Source organism: Nematostella vectensis, chromosome 12 (genome assembly GCF_932526225.1).
Source record: "Nematostella vectensis chromosome 12, jaNemVect1.1, whole genome shotgun sequence".
NCBI lineage: Eukaryota > Metazoa > Cnidaria > Anthozoa > Actiniaria > Edwardsiidae > Nematostella > Nematostella vectensis.
In genome coordinates, this window is record NC_064045.1 from 5,721,180 (window position 1) to 5,739,338 (window position 18,159).

The 18,159-nt window shown below is 42.7% G+C and overlaps 1 protein-coding gene across 3 annotated transcripts; it reads right to left on the bottom strand.

Moving 5' to 3' along the window:
• Positions 1–208: 208 nt before the first annotated feature.
• Positions 209–17,475, bottom strand: LOC5502147. 3 transcript variants are annotated; one of them, XM_048720384.1, is made up of 14 exons: positions 17,157–17,470; positions 16,912–17,041; positions 16,369–16,427; positions 14,591–14,701; positions 13,500–13,621; positions 11,556–11,648; positions 10,776–10,892; positions 5,612–5,686; positions 5,136–5,181; positions 4,740–4,862; positions 4,148–4,194; positions 3,893–3,953; positions 3,694–3,786; positions 209–876 (listed from the first exon to the last, which is right to left on the bottom strand). In XM_048720384.1, the coding sequence occupies exons 1-14, from the start codon at positions 17,212–17,214 to the stop codon at positions 794–796; spliced, it is 1,218 nt and encodes a 405-aa protein (XP_048576341.1). In that variant the 5' UTR covers positions 17,215–17,470; the 3' UTR covers positions 209–793. The 3 variants fall into 3 exon arrangements, with proteins under 3 accessions (XP_048576341.1, XP_048576343.1, XP_048576342.1); XM_048720386.1 differs by having other exon boundaries at positions 17,115–17,470; XM_048720385.1 differs by lacking the exon at positions 3,893–3,953 and having other exon boundaries at positions 17,157–17,475.
• Between the last annotated feature and the right edge of the window lie 684 nt (positions 17,476–18,159).

Genomic DNA, 18,159 nt, shown 5'->3' on the forward strand with positions numbered 1-18,159 from the left:
GCGGTCTATTGATTGTTCCACTCCATTGTGATATGACTACAATTGGTTTTATTTTATCTAAAAAAATTACTTTGGAATGAAGGAGGGGGAGGAAAATGATTTCACCTTAACAACAAGGGGGGAGGTGGGAGTATTTGTGATCTCCATAATCTCAGTTGTGGGATCACTGTGGTGGGCCAAGACAATCGGAGACACGAGGAATATGTTAGTTTAAAGGTCTGTGTAATCTTTCAAAGTTATATATGTTGTATACTCTTTTTATATAAAATATAAGTTTCATATGAAGAAAACGTCGTTTTGGGGGTCTGGTACCGAGGAATTTTAGTTTTTTTTTAGAGAATTTATCCATTGACTAAAGATGGTCGCAGTCACTGTATTTCTCTTCTAATTACAATTCACAAAGTTTGCGAAACATCTGTGGTACGACAACCATAAAAATGAAAAAACATAATACATTTTTTTTTTCAAATAAGGAATATATTTGTTTTCTTATATGAAAGTGACCGAGTTGGCAAAACGACAATTTTTTTTGGCAAAACTTTCTTGATATGCATTTATTTGTTGTACACGGCATGTGCTTTAACCAGTAAACGGCGTTATTTTCATATAAAGCATTGTTTTTGATTTGTTTGAATTCACATGGAGTTTCTGAGAACAAAATATCTTTTTAGTTGCTGCTCAAAATACTCCAGTCGATATCAAAGGTATAAACAAATTCCTATCATTTGTTGTCACACCATGTTACCCCCCCCCCCCCTCCTCCTTCCTTCCTTGGGCTTGCGGCATGACGTCGTTAGCTTTGAATAATTGTGTAGTACTTTTCGATTTGTATTTTGATGTGCTGAAATGCTGTTCGTATACCAATCTTGAGGAGAGCTGGAATAAAAACGGAGACTTTTTGGATACAGTTTTTAGATTTGTGAATTGTTTAGAGTTTGGGTCTCCCTCATCGGGAACAAGTTTAATTTGAATGTTCCCTTTTATGGCTCGAAGGCTTGTGTTGCAGCATTGTCTATACACCGTGTTGTGTTATCCTGTGAATTAGTTGACGGATATTCTGTTTGCCTAGTGGTGCTTCACAGGCTTCGAGACCTTATAACTAGCATACCTAGTTTGTGGGTTCTCTTCATCACGGAATTTCTTATCTAAAGGTAAGCCTCGTCTCAATACGGGGCTAGAGAATGGGTAGTCGTTTCCCCTCCTACTCCCTTCACCCAGTACAATACGGCATTACACGGGTGCACAGTCTGGGTAGAATTGCCTGATTAAAAGGTCCCCTACTTTCAATACTTTACGGCCTTACAGAGATCGAGACCGGAGAGTCTTATCACATCCTCCAGCTATTATGCGGCGTTACATAGAGATCGAGACTGGGTATTCTTACCTGATTCGAAGATCCTCATCCTCCTGGTATTATGCAGCTTTACACAGAAGTCGAGACTGGGTATTCTTACCTGATTTGAAGAACCTTATCTCCTGGTTTTATGCAGCATTAAACAGGAATCGAAACTGGGTATTCTTAACTGATTTGAAGATCCTCATCATCCTGGTATTATGCGGCGTCACACACGGGTCGAGACTGCGTATTCTTACCTGATTTGAAGATTCTCATCCTCCTGGTATTATGCAGCGTTACACAGAAGTCGAGACTGGGTATTCTTACCTGATTCGAAGATCCTCATCCTCTTGGTATTATGCGGCGTTACACAGAAGTCGAGACTGGGTATTCTTACCTGATTTAAAGGTCCTCATCCTCCTGGTATTATGCGGCGTTACACAGAAGTCGAGACTGGGTATTCTTACCTAATTTAAAGGTCCTCATCCTCCTGGTATTATGCGGCGTTACACAGAAGTCGAGACTGGGTATTCTTACCTGATTTAAAGGTCCTCATCCTCCTGGTATTATGCGGCGTTACACAGAAGTCGAGACTGGGTATTCTTACCTGATTTAAAGGTCCTCATCCTCCTGGTATTATGCGGCGTTACATAGGGATCGAGACTGGGTATTCTTACCTGATTTAAAGGTCCTCATCCTCCTGGTATTATGCGGCGTTACACAGAAGTCGAGACTGGGTATTCTTACCTGATTTAAAGGTTCTCATCCTCCTGCTATTATGCGGCGTCACACACGGGTCGAGACTGGGTATTCTGACCTGATTTAAAGGTTCTCATCCTCCTGGTATTATGAGGCGTTACACAGAAGTCGAGACTGGGTATTCTTACCTGATTTAAAGGTCCTCATCCTCCTGGTATTATGCGGCGTTACACAGAAGTCGAGACTGGGTATTCTTACCTGATTTAAAGGTCCTCATCCTCCTGGTATTATGCGGCGCTACACAGAAGTCGAGACTGGGTATTCTTACCTGATTTAAAGGTTCTCATCCTCCTGGTATTATGCGGCGTCACACACGGGTCGAGACTGGGTATTCTTACCTGATTTAAAGGTTCTCATCCTCCTGGTATTATGAGGCGTTACACAGAAGTCGAGACTGGGTATTCTTACCTGATTTAAAGGTCCTCATCCTCCTGGTATTATGCGGCGTTACACAGAAGTCGAGACTGGGTATTCTTACCTGATTTAAAGGTCCTCATCCTCCTGGTATTATGCGGCGTTACACAGAAGTCGAGACTGGGTATTCTTACCTGATTTAAAGGTCCTCATCCTCCTGGTATTATGCGGCGTTACACAGAAGTCGAGACTGGGTATTCTTACCTGATTTAAAGGTCCTCATCCTCCTGGTATTATGCGGCGTTACATAGGGATCGAGACTGGGTATTCTTACCTGATTTAAAGGTCCTCATCCTCCTGGTATTATGCGGCGTTACACAGAAGTCGAGACTGGGTATTCTTACCTGATTTAAAGGTTCTCATCCTCCTGGTATTATGCGGCGTTACACAGAAGTCGAGACTGGGTATTCTTACCTGATTTAAAGGTCCTCATCCTCCTGGTATTATGCGGCGTTACACACGGGTCGAGACTGGGTATTCTTACCTGATTTAAAGGTTCTCATCCTCCTGGTATTATGCGGCGTCACACACGGGTCGAGACTGCGTATTCTTACCTGATTTGAAGATTCTCACCCTCCTGGTATTATGCGGCGTTACACAGAAGTCGAGACTGGGTATTCTTACCTGATTTGAAGATCCTCATCCTCCTGGTATTATGCGGCGTCACACACGGGTCGAGACTGGGTATTCTTACCTGATTTAAAGGTCCTCATCCTCCTGGTATTATGCGGCGTTACACAGAAGTCGAGACTGGGTATTCTTACCTGATTTGAAGGTCCTCATCCTCCTGGTATTATGCGGCGTTACACACGGGTCGAGACTGGGTATTCTTACCTGATTTAAAGGTTCTCATCCTCCTGGTATTATGCGGCGTCACACACGGGTCGAGACTGCGTATTCTTACCTGATTTGAAGATTCTCACCCTCCTGGTATTATGCGGCGTTACACAGAAGTCGAGACTGGGTATTCTTACCTGATTTGAAGATCCTCATCCTCCTGGTATTATGCGGCGTTACACAGAAGTCGAGACTGGGTATTCTTACCTGATTTAAAGGTCCTCATCCTCCTGGTATTATGCGGCGTTACACAGAAGTCGAGACTGGGTATTCTTACCTGATTCGAAGATTCTCATCCTCCTGGTATTATGCGGCGTCACACACGGGTCGAGACTGGGTATTCTTACCTGATTTAAAGGTTCCCTCCAGCATTGTCTGTAGGGTGTCCTGTAGATCGATCTGAGCCAGTACGCATGCGCATGTGTATAATGAACCGTCCTCTGAAAGAGAATATCAAACATTTTGCTAAACTCTAAATCACATCTCTGTATGGCCGTGCCGTCGTTATTAAGTCAGATGTTAACATGACTGTATGAGTTTACTCACCGCTCATTCGGGGGGTTAATACAAAGCCAGACGGTTGTAAAAGCGCTCTCAGTGTCGATGACTTTAACAAGGAAAGCACCAAAAGTAAATAACTAGAAACACTATTTCATTTCATTCACAATAAATAAAAGAATAGGCGAAAAAGAGAATCGTTAGGAAAAATTAACAATCGACAGCAGTCGACATGTAAGTACAAATCCGCCTATAAAACACAAAGCAGCTGCGAGGAGACTAACAAACCACTGGCATTGTTACCTTCGGCGATTCTTCAAGGGGATGATTTATCGATGTCAAAACAAGCCCTGTAAAAAAAGGTGAACATTATCAGGCTTAACGTCTAGAAATAATACAGACTGTGAACCCAGCCGTTACGTTGGCGTATTTCACTCGTGTCGATACTTGTACAACTAGTATAAACCAGCCCTTAGTCGAGGTATTTTACTCGTGCCTATACTTGTCTAACTAGTTTGAACCAGCCCTTAGCCGGCGTATTTCACTCGTGCCTTTACTTGTCTAACTAGTGTGAACCAGCCCTTAGTCGGCGTATTTCACTCGTGCCTATACTTGTCTAACTAGTGTGAACCAGGCCTTAGTCGGCGTATCTCACTCGTGCCTATACCTGTCTAACTAGTGTGAAACAGCCCTTAGTTGGCGTATTTCACCCATGAATTACTGGTCTAACTAGTGTGAACCAGCCCTTAGTCGGCGTATTTCACTCGTGCCTTTACTTGTCTCAAAAGTGTGAACCAGCCCTTAGTCGGCGTATTTCCCTCGTTTCTGCACTTGTCTCACTAGTGTAACCCAGCACTTAAATGTTTTCAACACCACCCTTCAGAGTGAGGCTCACCGGAGGTGCTGTTTTGAGTAATGTAGGAAGGCATCCATGTCCTTATAAGGCAGCAGTCTCGGTTTGACATACTGGGAAGTGGTATGTTATAAGAGTTATATACCACTGATGATCGCGGAACATCTGCAAAAAAAAAAACAATCTTAAACTGTCGCTTATCTAGCTCGCTCGGTCAATTCATCGCATACAATATTATCTGAGAATCTGCTTCAACCATTTTTCGCTTTTTTTTATGTGTGCGTCGCCATTTTGAAAAATTAGCCCAGGCCCTAACGTTTTAAAACATCACAGGTTTCCCGCCCAGTCGCCCCAGGCTGTTTTAGACCAGTTAGGAAAAGGACAGACACTGATTGATATTGAACAGCTTGATAGAGCAGCATGTAGTTAGCTTCCTACCTTCCAGGATCTGCAAAACTTTCTCGTGACGGAATGGATGGTCCAGCTTGGGATAACAAGAAAAACTATATAAGAATTGATAATCGAGAAAGGTCTCCATTGATATAATGGCCACCATGTCTGGGTAGAGTTGTTTAATGTTCTTGAGCGCGAGTGCAAAATGCTGCTATTCGTATTTGCGCGGTTGAGAAAGTATTGTTACGGTTTTAGTGTCTACTATAAGTACTGTTTCATATTCAAACTTATCCGTATGTGCTAAACTACAGAGATTTCCGTATCATTATACTTACACCCGCCAACCCGGTCGTAGTGCCGTCAGTAGATAATCAAACACGATTTCAGGGGGGAACAGAACTACAGAGATTTCCGTGTCATAATACTTACACGCCCTCCCGGTCGTAGTGCAGTAAGTAGATAATCAAACACGATTTCAGGGGGGAACAGAACTACAGAGATTTCCGTGTCATAATACTTACACGCCCTCCCGGTCGTAGTGCAGTAAGTAGATAATCAAACACGATTTCAGGGGGGACCAGGATGGAACCTTCCACCTTAAAGACAATGGCAGAAACGACATCAAAGGGACGAGGGACAGGATTCTTTAGACTGAGTTTCTCAGTACTAAAACCATTCAGCTCTGACAAAAATGGGTAAAAATGAAAGCTTTCAAAATAACTTTACTATAAGATAATCCACGAGAGGGAGCAACATTATAAGACACCCTGCCACAAACATTGCCATAAATGCTCTATTTGAGTCCCCTCTCTTACGTATCCTCTCCATGCTCTATTTGAGTCCCCTCTCTTACGTATCCTCTCCATGCTCTATTTGAGTCCCCTCTCTTACGTATCCTCTCCATGCTCTATTTGAGTCCCCTCTCTTACGTATCCTCTCCATGCTCTATTTGAGTCCCCTCTCTTACGTATCCTCTCCATGCTCTATTTGAGTCCCCTCTCTTACGTATCCTCTCCATGCTCTATTTGAGTCCCCTCTCGTACGTATCCTCTCCATGCTCTATTTGAGTCCCCTCTCTTACGTATCCTCTCCATGCTCTATTTGAGTCCCCTCTCTTACGTATCCTCTCCATGCTCTATTTGAGTCCCCTCTCTTACGTATCCTCTCCATGCTCTATTTGAGTCCCCTCTCTTACGTATCCTCTCCATGCTCTATTTGAGTCCCCTCTCTTACGTATCCTCTCCATGCTCTATTTGAGTCCCCTCTCTTACGTATCCTCTCCATGCTCTATTTGAGTCCCCTCTCTTACGTATCCTCTCCATGCTCTATTTGAGTCCCCTCTCTTACGTATCCTCTCCATGCTCTATTTGAGTCCCCTCTCTTACGTATCCTCTCCATGCTCTATTTGAGTCCCCTCTCTTACGTATCCTCTCCATGCTCTATTTGAGTCCCCTTTCTTACGTATCCTCTCCAAAAAAACTGTCTTCCAGGGGGGGGGGGGCAACGCCACGCCCCTACTGGTCATTTCCTTATAATTTTTGACAATATTGGGGGTGGCACAGCCACGCCCCTACTGGTCATTTCCTTATAATTTTTAACAATATTGGGGGGGGGCACAGTCACGCCCCTACTGGTCATTTCCTTATAATTTTTGACAATATTTGGGGGGCACAGCCACGCCCCTACTGGTCATTTCCTTATAATTTTTAACAATATTGGGGGGGGGGCACAGTCACGCCCCTACTGGTCATTTCCTTATAATTTTTGACAATATTGGGGGGGGGCACAGCCACGCCCCTACAGGTCATTTCCTTATAATTTTTAACAATATTGGGGGGGGGCACAGCCACGCCCCTACTGGTCATTTCCTTATAATTTTTAACAATATTAGGGGGGGGCACAGTCACGCCCCTACTGGTCATTTCCTTATAATTTTTGACATTTTTTTTGGGGGGGGGGGGCACAGTCACGCCCCTACTGGTCATTTCCTTATAATTTTTGACAATATTGCGGGGGGGGGGGGCACAGTCGCGCCCCTTCTGGTCATTTCCTTATAATTTTTTACAATATTGGGGGGGGCACAGTCACGCCCCTACTGGTCATTTCCTTATAATTTTTGACAATATTGGGGGGGGGGGGGGCACAGTCACGCCCCTACTGGTCGTTTCCTTGTAATTTTTGACAATATTGGGGGGGGCACAGTCACGCCCCTACTAGTCATTTCCTTAAAATTTTTGACAATATTGGGGGGGGCACAGCCACGCCCATACTGGTCATTTCCTTATAATTTTTGACAATATTGGGGGGGGCAAAGCCACGCCCCTACTGGTCATTTCCTTATAATTTTTGACAATATTTGGGGGGCACAGCCACGCCCCTACTGGTCATTTCCTTATAATTTTTGACAATATTGGGGGGGCACAGTCACGCCCCTACTGGTCATTTCCTTTAATTTTTGACAATATTGGGGGGGCACAGCCACGCCCCTACTGGTCATTTCCTTATAATTTTTGACAATATTGGGGGAGCACAGTCACGCCCCTACTGGTCATTTCCTTTAATTTTTGACAATATTGTGGGGGTGGCACAGCCACGCCCCTACTGGTCATTCCCTTATGATTTTTGACAATATTGGGGGGGCACAGTCACGCCCCTACTGGTCATTTCCTTATAATTTTTGACAATATTGGGGGGGCAAAGCGACGCCCCTACTGGTAATTTCCTTATAATTTTTAACAATATTGGGGGGGGGGCACAGTCACGCCCCCTACTGGTCATTTCCTTATAATTTTTGACAATATTGGGGGTGGCACAGCCACGCCCCTACTGGTCATTTCCTTATAATTTTTAACAATATTGGGGGGGGGGCACAGTCACGCCCCTACTGGTCATTTCCTTATAATTTTTGACAATATTGGGGGGGGCACAGCCACGCCCCTACTGGTCATTTCCTTATAATTTTTGACAATATTGGGGGTGGCACAGCCACGCCCCTACTGGTCATTTCCTTATAATTTTTAACAATATTGGAAGGGGGCACAGTCACGCCCCTACTGGTCATTTCCTTATAATTTTTGACAATATTGGGGGGGGCACAGCCACGCCCCTACTGGTCATTTCCTTATAATTTTTAACAATATTGGGGGGGGGCACAGTCACGCCCCTACTGGTCCTTTTCCTATAATTTTTGACAATATTGGGGGGGGCACAGCCACGCCCCTACAGGTCATTTCCTTATAATTTTTAACAATATTGGGGGGGGGGCACAGCCACGCCCCTACTGGTCATTTCCTTATAATTTTTAACAATATTGGGGGGGGGCACAGTCACGCCCCTACTGGTCATTTCCTTATAATTTTTGACATTTTTTTTGGGGGGGGGCACAGTCACGCCCCTACTGGTCATTTCCTTATAATTTTTGACAATATTGCGGGGGGGGGGGGCACAGTCGCGCCCCTTCTGGTCATTTCCTTATAATTTTTTACAATATTGGGGGGGGGGGGGCACAGTCACGCCCCTACTGGTCATTTCCTTATAATTTTTGACAATATTGGGGGGGGGGGCACAGTCACGCCCCTACTGGTCGTTTCCTTGTAATTTTTGACAATATTGGGGGGGGCACAGTCACGCCCCTACTAGTCATTTCCTTAAAATTTTTGACAATATTGGGGGGGGCACAGCCACGCCCATACTGGTCATTTCCTTATAATTTTTGACAATATTGGGGGGGCAAAGCCACGCCCCTACTGGTCATTTCCTTATAATTTTTGACAATATTTGGGGGGCACAGCCACGCCCCTACTGGTCATTTCCTTATAATTTTTGACAATATTGGGGGGGCACAGTCACGCCCCTACTGGTCATTTCCTTTAATTTTTGACAATATTGGGGGGGCACAGCCACGCCCCTACTGGTCATTTCCTTATAATTTTTGACAATATTGGGGGAGCACAGTCACGCCCCTACTGGTCATTTCCTTTAATTTTTGACAATATTGTGGGGGTGGCACAGCCACGCCCCTACTGGTCATTCCCTTATGATTTTTGACAATATTGGGGGGGCACAGTCACGCCCCTACTGGTCATTTCCTTATAATTTTTGACAATATTGGGGGGGCAAAGCGACGCCCCTACTGGTAATTTCCTTATAATTTTTAACAATATTGGGGGGGGGGCACAGTCACGCCCCTACTGGTCATTTCCTTATAATTTTTGACAATATTGGGGGTGGCACAGCCACGCCCCTACTGGTCATTTCCTTATAATTTTTAACAATATTGGGGGGGGGGCACAGTCACGCCCCTACTGGTCATTTCCTTATAATTTTTGACAATATTGGGGGGGGCACAGCCACGCCCCTACTGGTCATTTCCTTATAATTTTTAACAATATTGGGGGGGCACAGCCACGCCCCTACTGGTCATTTCCTTATAATTTTTAACAATATTGGGGGGGCACAGTCACGCCCCTACTGGTCATTTCCTTATAATTTTTGACAATTTTGGGGGGGGGGCACAGTCACGCCCCTACTGGTCATTTCCTTATAATTTTTGACAATATTGGGGGAGCACAGTCACGCCCCTACTGGTCATTTCCTTTAATTTTTGACAATATTGGGGGGGTGGCACAGCCACGCCCCTACTGGTCATTTCCTTATAATTTTTAACAATATTGGGGGGGGCACAGTCACGCCCCTACTGGTCATTTCCATGTAATTTTTGACAATATTGGGGGGGGCACAGTCACGCCCCTACTAGTCATTTCCTTATAATTTTTGACAATATTGGGGGGGGGGGGGGCACAGTCACGCCCCTACTGGTCATTTCCTTATAATTTTTGACAATATTGGGGGGGGGGGCACAGTCACGCCCCTACTGGTCATTTCCTTATAATTTTTGACAATATTGGGGGGGGGGCACAGTCACGCCCCTACTGGTCGTTTCCTTGTAATTTTTGACAATATTGGGGGGGGCACAGTCACGCCCCTACTAGTCATTTCCTTATAATTTTTGACAATATTGGGGGGGGCACAGCCACGCCCCTACTGGTCATTTCCTTATAATTTTTGACAATATTGGGGGGGCAAAGCCACGCCCCTACTGGTCATTTCCTTATAATTTTTGACAATATTGGGGGAGCACAGTCACGCCCCTACTGGTCATTTCCTTATGATTTTTGACAATATTTAGACAGACTGGTTGTTGGCTGACGGGAATTTTCACTCAAGTTATATATATATATATATATGACCCACTATTATATTAAGCTCTTTGAAAAAGAAATTTGTTTTAAGAAACCAATTTCAGAAATCAGCTGGGGTTTCATTTAGTAATTTGGTAAACTTTTGATAACTGGTCTAGATGCCAAAGAAATTAATATGCGGCAGCGATCTCCTGTCATATCATATCCAAATGCATTTGATTCCCTGTTAGTATATTTGACCACTTATGATCTACGGGGACCACCTGTCATTATATACATTACAGCAGCGTAGCCAGGATTTTTAACAGGAGGGGGCGCAAAAGGCCCGGTGAAGGCATTTTCGCCTGTATTTCAAATAATGACTCATACATTTACTGTATTTTTGGCTGCTAGAAGGGGGGGCCCGGGCCCCCTGGGACCCCCCTGGCTACGACCCTGTATTATTAAACAGGTGTTGGTATGAACAAATATTTTCTGTCCTGACCTTGATGACTGCATATGGTTCATGTTTAAAGCTGAGTCTTGCTACAGTCACACCATTTTTCACGTCTGTCTTCTTCCACTTGGCATCCCTGATTACTGAACACAAGGTATCCCATTGCTGTCATACAAACAAAACATTTAGATCCAAGCACAGACACAGTGTAGTATACACAGTAAAGACTTGGAGTAAGGGGGTTTGATTTGCAGCCACCATATCACCACATTTGATTTTGATTGTCTTGCACATGGACTTTGGTTACCCATCCGTGCACGTCACTGAATACAAGTAACATTATTTATATAATTTAGTTATTTTATCTTGTGGGCAGTGCCTTGCATGGGACTTTGTGTCCCATTGCACCTTTTGAGTTAACTTATCGGTTTTGCATGTCTTTATTTTGTATTGTTTCTTTATTTTATTTTAAAGTAAGTTATGTTGTTGACTCAATAAAGTTAAAAAAATTGTAACATTACAGTAAGTGCATAGTAAGGGATCTTGTAAAGTTAAAAAAATTCCAAAAATTAGAGAAAACTTTAGACGGGGGGAGGAGGTCAACTAAAAAAAAGCAAATAGGAAAAATCGAAAAAAAAAAAGATGATCCATTTATTTTTTGGTATTTATGCCAAGATATAAGAATAACAGCTGGGAATATTATGTTATGGCTATTTATGGATAGTCATAAAAAAAAGAATTAGGGGGGTGGGTTGGTGTCATCCAGTTCTTTTCTCAGATTTCTGGATTCTTTTTCTTTACCATATCCCAAAAGATGATTAGACATACCTTAAATCTCCAGTCTGAGTCCAAGTAATCTGTGGCATATACGGCAGACGAGGGACAAACAACAGGTCTGTTCCGGCTCATCTGTTTCTTTGTCTGAGAAAGTAATGATTCATTTGTTTAAGAAGACATAATCATATATGACAAGGTTGCCTCAAGTAGTGGCCCATTTGTTTCTATTAAAGACATATGGATATCAATTCACAGGCTATTCCCCAGTAGTGGTCCATTCTTTTCAAAGAGACATGAATATCATTCAGGCCTGTAGCTTTGGTTTTGAGCCATTTTCTCTTAGGTAGCTCGTCCTAGCTTGCAGTGGTACTAAATTTTCCTTCATCAGGGCGGACCTTCAAGTCGTGTGGGGTGGTTCTTACAAACCACCCGACTGGCTACAGGCCTGTTATTTCATAGGAAATTCACAGGGTTATCTCCAGTAACTACTGAAAAGTAACCTGTGAAAAACCTGTAAGAAACCTGTGAATATGTAAAATATGTGAAAAGAAACCGCCTGTGAATGGAGTAGTGGTCCATTTGTTTTCTTTGAATTTAGTGTTCCTCAAAATATTTAGTTGCCCCCTATGGCTCAGTTGTAATTCATTATAATAAGAGGTATTAATTAGTTATGTGAGAATAGGTATAATATTATTACGTGAGCATTGCTTGATTCGTGTTCACACACAAGGACTCTATATATTATCTAGTTTGTGATTTAGCTTCCCCCACACCTGCCCTTTTATATGAGGTGGGCAGAGATTTATTTCTCATACTTTGTATTCCTTTTAATTTTCTTGGCTTGAAAATAAATCTCTATTCGGCCAAATAAACCTGTGTCTGTGATTGATGATTTATGTAAGTTACTGTTGGGATCTTTTTCTAGTGCCATAGGATAGGGTAATTAAAGACACATGGACCTCAAATCACAGAAAATTCACAGGTAGTAGTGGTTCATTTGTTTATTAGACATAAAAACATAATTAGATTATTATTTCACAGGAAATTCACAGGCTAAAACTCAGTTGTAGTCTATTTGTTTCTTTGAGATAAAGACATGAATTATCATTTCACAGAGATTTACAGGCTACTCTCTATTAATGGAGTATTTTGCTTGTCTGAGAAAAACACATGATTATCATTTGACAAGAAATTCATGGGACTTATTGGGCTCATTACACACTAGGATTCACGGCTACTGTGGCCAGTAAGGGACTCACAAGCTTTCATCATCAAATACTGTCAATTTGTTTCTACATTTGGGTAAGAAATGTCTAACACACATGTGACAAAACCTACATACAAACGTTCCCACCACAACATCGGCTCAACCAATCAGAAGCCACATACAAACATACCTGGTGGTGCATCCAAAGGAATCCCATTGTGGCCAAGAAACTTTATTACATAGTTTATCACTTTCTATACCTTTGGTGTTCTGCTTTAAAGCTGCATTGTCACCAGTTTACCTCCGTTCAAATACCCAACAATCTCCAATGAATTTTAATGGTAAACTAAAAAATATTTCAAAATTGTGAAAGCTGTGTTTCCTTGAGGATGTGATTAATAATTTAGCAGATATCCTGTTAAACAATGCGGATTCTAATATATTTTTTTGTCTCTTGTTGGTTGAGGTTTCCGTCAGACTCCTGAAGTAACTGGTGGTAATGCAGCTTTAAAGGGAGCCCTGCAACCTACCCACAATGCATTACATTGTTATTGTTCTCATCATGAAAAAGTCTAGAATAATCCACATAAAGACACTTTTACCAACTTTTCTACACTTTTTACCGTGAGGGGATGTAAATGTACAAGAATATATAGTAGTTTTTGATTTTGCAAAATGAATTTCGTTGGCAAAGAAAATGGCCGCCAAAGCAATGCATCATGGGTAGGTTGCGGGGATCACTTTAAGCCATGCTTTGCGCTGTGTAAGAGCTGGGCTCCAAAACTAACCTGACGATCAATGCGGCTCTTGATACTCCTATTTGCATTGAATGTGTCAGTTGAGGAGCCAAAGTCCGACTCTATAGCAGCGCCAATCACTTCCATCCAAGATAGCTTATCAGCCTCACTCTCTGGATCCAAAAGAAAATATCAAGTAATATAAATCCAGTATCAAATTCTGCAACTTATTCAAAGACATCTTACACAAAGTATAGAATAGGGGCATGGCTGTCAACTCTCACGCATTAGGTGGGAGTCTCAAGATTCTGAACCTTTTCTCAAGCCTAATTTTCATGAAAATATCCATACATTTACTGTATTCTCCCGCATTATCTATCTTGGTACTTCTGATACATTCACTGTATTTTCTCAAGATTTTTCCTAAAGAGAGGTTGACAAGCTTTCAAGTAACCATTGTACTTTAATGAGTGCAGAGCTTTTAAAAGAAAGGCCAAAAAGCTACAATAAAGTGGCCAAAAAAATATTGAAATAAACAAAGACCACATGACTAGCAACACATCAACTGGAAAATAGTAACAGTTATAAATACCAGCTGAATGATAAATTTTTGCAAACACTTTATACCGATTTTGTGTTATTTTTGACCGACTAAATTTCCTAGAAAGCTTACAGAGAAATTGCATCGAAAGTGTAAAAATGAGTCTCAGCAGAAAGTTTGACAGAGCAACAAGTTAACGAAAAATAGGGAGAGCACAAAAAATGGTTACCACATAGGCTATGCTCTCCAGTAGATACATATTTCACCCAGAGAATGGAAACAAAGACTTTCCTGAAAATTCATAATAGTTTTTATAACATTTTTTGTACTTTCAAGTTTTTGTGGCTGGTCATACAGTTTTACATTTTGCTATATTTTTTTCCCTGGCAGTTACAAAGATAAATGAAGCTTACAAATAGACTCTTGATATTGTATCTGAAATTTTAAGCCAAGACAACACAATGGGGAATAGTATATTAAAAGTCACCAACAAAGGACAATAAAACACAAACTTATCCCCAAAAAATAGTTCAATCCAAAAGAACCCAATCAAAATTGGAGAGCTGGTATGTAAGTATGAGTGTTATATTTCAGTGCTTACCACAACTGATGTAGTATGTTCGTTTTGCCATAAGATTATCAAATAGAGGTCCAAGTGCAAAACAATGCGGCTTTTTTTTCTTCTCACCAACTTCTAGATTGCGAGCAATATCTACAATTCAAGAAAATATTTTTTAAGGCTTATTCATTAATGACAAATCAGTATGTGGTGATCATGGGTGTGTCATTGAGGAAACTGGACATGTGTCATGTGATGATTAGTCACAGATGATATTATAGGAGGTTTAGATATTCAGAGCATTTAATATAATATGGGAACTAGAGATATCTAGTTATGATACCAAAAAAAAACAATGGGGTGGAGATGGCAAGTAGTAGGGTAGGGTGTGTAAAGGGGTAGGGTAGGGTGTGTCAAGGGGTAGGGTAGGGTGTGTCAAGGGATAGGGTAGGGTGTGTCAAGGGGTAGGGTAGGGTGTGTCAAGGGATAGGGTAGGGTGTGTCAAGGGGTAGGGTAGGGTGTGTCAAGGGGTAGGGTAGGGTGTGTCAAGGGATAGGGTAGGGTGTGTCAAGGGGAAGGGGAGGCTGTGTAAAGGGGTAGGGGAGGGCACAGGGAGCTCACCTCCATGGTTTAAATAGAGTTAGATTAGTAGACAAGGGATACATATGCACACACGGAATAAATCCAGCTTTATCCAACGCGTAAGAGGTGAGCTCCCTGTGGATAGGATGTGTCAAGATGTAGGATTGGGTGTATCAAGGTGCAGAGTAGGGCTAGTCAATAGTAGGGCTAGTCGAGGTTGGGTGAAGAGGCAGGGGAGGGTGGGTTAAGGTGCAGGATAGGGTGTGTAAAGGGGTAGGGTAGGGCTAGTCAAGAGTAGGGCTAGTCAAGATTGGGTGAAGAGGCAGGGGAGGGTGGGTTAAGGTGCAGGATAGGGTGTGTAAAGGGGTAGGGTGGGTGAAGGTGCAGGGTAGGGTGTGTAAAGGGGTAGGGTGGGTTAAGGTGCAGGATAGGGTGTGTAAAGGGGTAGGGTGGGTGAAGGTGCAGGAAAGGGTGTGTAAAGGGGTAGGGTGGGTTAAGGTGCAGGATAGGGTGTGTAAAGGGGTAGGGTGGGTGAAGGTGCAGGGTAGGGTGTGTAAAGGGGTAGGGTGGGTGAAGGTGCAGGATAGGGTGTGTAAAGGGGTAGGGTGGGTGAAGGTGCAGGATAGGGTGTGTAAAGGGGTAGGGTGGGTGAAGGTGCAGGGTAGGGTGGGTTAAGGTGCAGGATAGGGTGTGTAAAAGGGTAGGGTAAGGTGGGTAAGGTGCAGGGTAGGGTGGGAAAGAACATGTCTAGATTGTAGTCAAGGGTCATCTGGTTTCAAGTTCTGCCAGCCGGACAGATGGCCTAGGGATAGATAAACACAATGCAAGCCTCAGTTTGGAACAAAGTCCTTGCCCATACAAGAAGCTTAGAATAAAACAATGCAGACATGTTCATGGTCTCTCTGGTATGTGAACAGTTTGCCTGAAACCTAAAAGCTCCCACTGTATTTATGAGTCCTTTCATCTATGCTCAGCATGGAACTTGGAACTGTACTGTTGCCTATAAAAACCATGATCAAATGGTAGGAAACATGCTGCCAGTCATGACCATCTGGTTGCAGCCATTTTTTTCCATCTGCATCTTTATAAACAAGCGAGTACACAGGGTGCATGCACAGTAACCCTTGGTGGCCATTTTTCCATGTGATACCTATGACTGTGCACCCCCCCCCCCCACCCGTCATTCCCGGGTATTTGCATTATAAACCATAAATATAACATAGACAGTAAGCACTTACATGTTGAGTCCAGCTCTACATGACCTGCACACTGATTGCTAGAAATATCTTCTTTATTTCTAAAATAAATAAATAGAAAATCCAGCATAGGAAGTGTTCATAATACCCTGAGGGTTCAGAAATTATTTTAACCATCCAAAGGAGAGGCTCAGAAAAATCGGGCTCTTTAGATTTTATGAGTTCTACTTAAATGTTCGGGTTGTTCAAGAGGGGGCCACTGAAGGGGGAGGTGTCTTGAGTAAAAATACCCCCTCCCCCCTCAGGGCATTCATTTCTAAGTGCTCCCTTTTTATACCGGCCATTTCACTCTCCCTATTTCAGACATTTTCACAAACACAAAATTAAATGAAATTATGAAATAAGTGGAAAGGTTTATACATATTTAAAAATACGAAAACATACAAGTTAGAGAAAGAGAGTTACGACAAAACCGGAAGTGCACTGAAGTCATTGATGGCAAAACAGTTACAGAGTTGCCACACTAAAAACACGGGATTAAGATATATTTCCAGAGATTTCCAGCCTAGTGAAAACCACAAGTACCTGTAGTAAGCCCATGTAACCTGTCCTTCAGCATTCCGTGTTAGACGGAACCATCGTCTTCGCCAGTTTGTTTGCCCTAACATGGCTTGGCCGCTCTCCTTGACAGCCCAGCCATCCTTTAACACAATATCTACACACACATAGGTCATTTTAGTATTGATATTGGATTATCTTAAGCTAAGTTAACATAAACTTGTCATAACCTTAAGCAATGTGTAAAATTGTTTGTTTGTAGCAAGACGTACCATTTGCGGCCATCTTGGACGTGGGTTTAAAAAAGACTAAGGCGAGTTCACCAATCATGTGCGATGAGAGATTTGAAGCCCGCTTGAGAGCGGTCGTAGCCTTCAATTCTATCCCACCACTTGCATCAAACTTCAACTTACAGAAGTCTCATTTGGTTCAAATGATTATCCAACGGAAGGAATAGCAAAGAGGGAAGGAGTTTCGAGGGAGCGCGCGGTATGTGTAGGACAATCGCAACGCGAAAACGAGGCAGGTAAAGAAGATAGTGAAGGTTTCCCACCAGCCCTTCCCCCACTAACAGCTTATATGTTTCTCACGCGCCGGTTTGGTTTGCTCTCTTCAACACGGTCTACGTCTTGGGTCTCCATTATGGAAATAAGGCCTGGTGATCACATCGATATAGCGCAATATTAACATAAAGAAATGAGCTCAGTGTGAACATTGAAAACATAAGCATGAGCAATTGCCTCGCTGGGGCGAGGCAATTTTGACGGTTGCCAAATTTATTGTTGGCAAGCATATTACATTTACGTAAGGGGGGTGGACATGTTATTTCCATGTTTTTGATGTTATGTCTGGGGGAAGCCCAAGTCTGCAACTGGCAATAATTCTCCCCATAACCTGATAACATTTTAGATTGTTTTCAAATCCATTATCGACGAGCTCATGTAGACGTAAGCTCTAGTGCCCTTGTTAGCCGCGCCTAAAGGGTATCTCAAAGTTTACACCTTAACCTTAAATCAATATCATGTACTTCGTTTACCTGGTTTAATTGACAATATACCAACATCCTCGCCAAATCAGGCGATGGAAATGGATGTTTTTCCACACTTAGCTACCGGTTTTCTTCAAACCGGAGGCTTTCTTCTTCAAGAACTCATAAGTAATAGCACGGGGGCTATAAGACAAGTTTACTCCAACTTGATGTGTCTTTTTAGCAGCTAGCTCTGTCCTTTCAACACGCTTACGACCTTTCAAACAAAGCGCTATGGTAAATAAGTA

Excerpts from the sequence above, each read along its gene's own strand:
- LOC5502147 (XM_048720384.1), bottom strand. The coding sequence starts at position 17,214 with ATGATTGGTGAACTCGCCTTAGTCTTTTTTAAACCCACGTCCAAGATG. Across the intron at positions 4,863-5,135 it reads AGTTTTGCAGATCCTGGAAG|ATGTTCCGCGATCATCAGTG; the intron begins GTAGGAAGCTAA and ends TTTTTTTTGCAG. Across the intron at positions 3,954-4,147 it reads CCCTTGAAGAATCGCCGAAG|TCATCGACACTGAGAGCGCT; the intron begins GTAACAATGCCA and ends TCCTTGTTAAAG.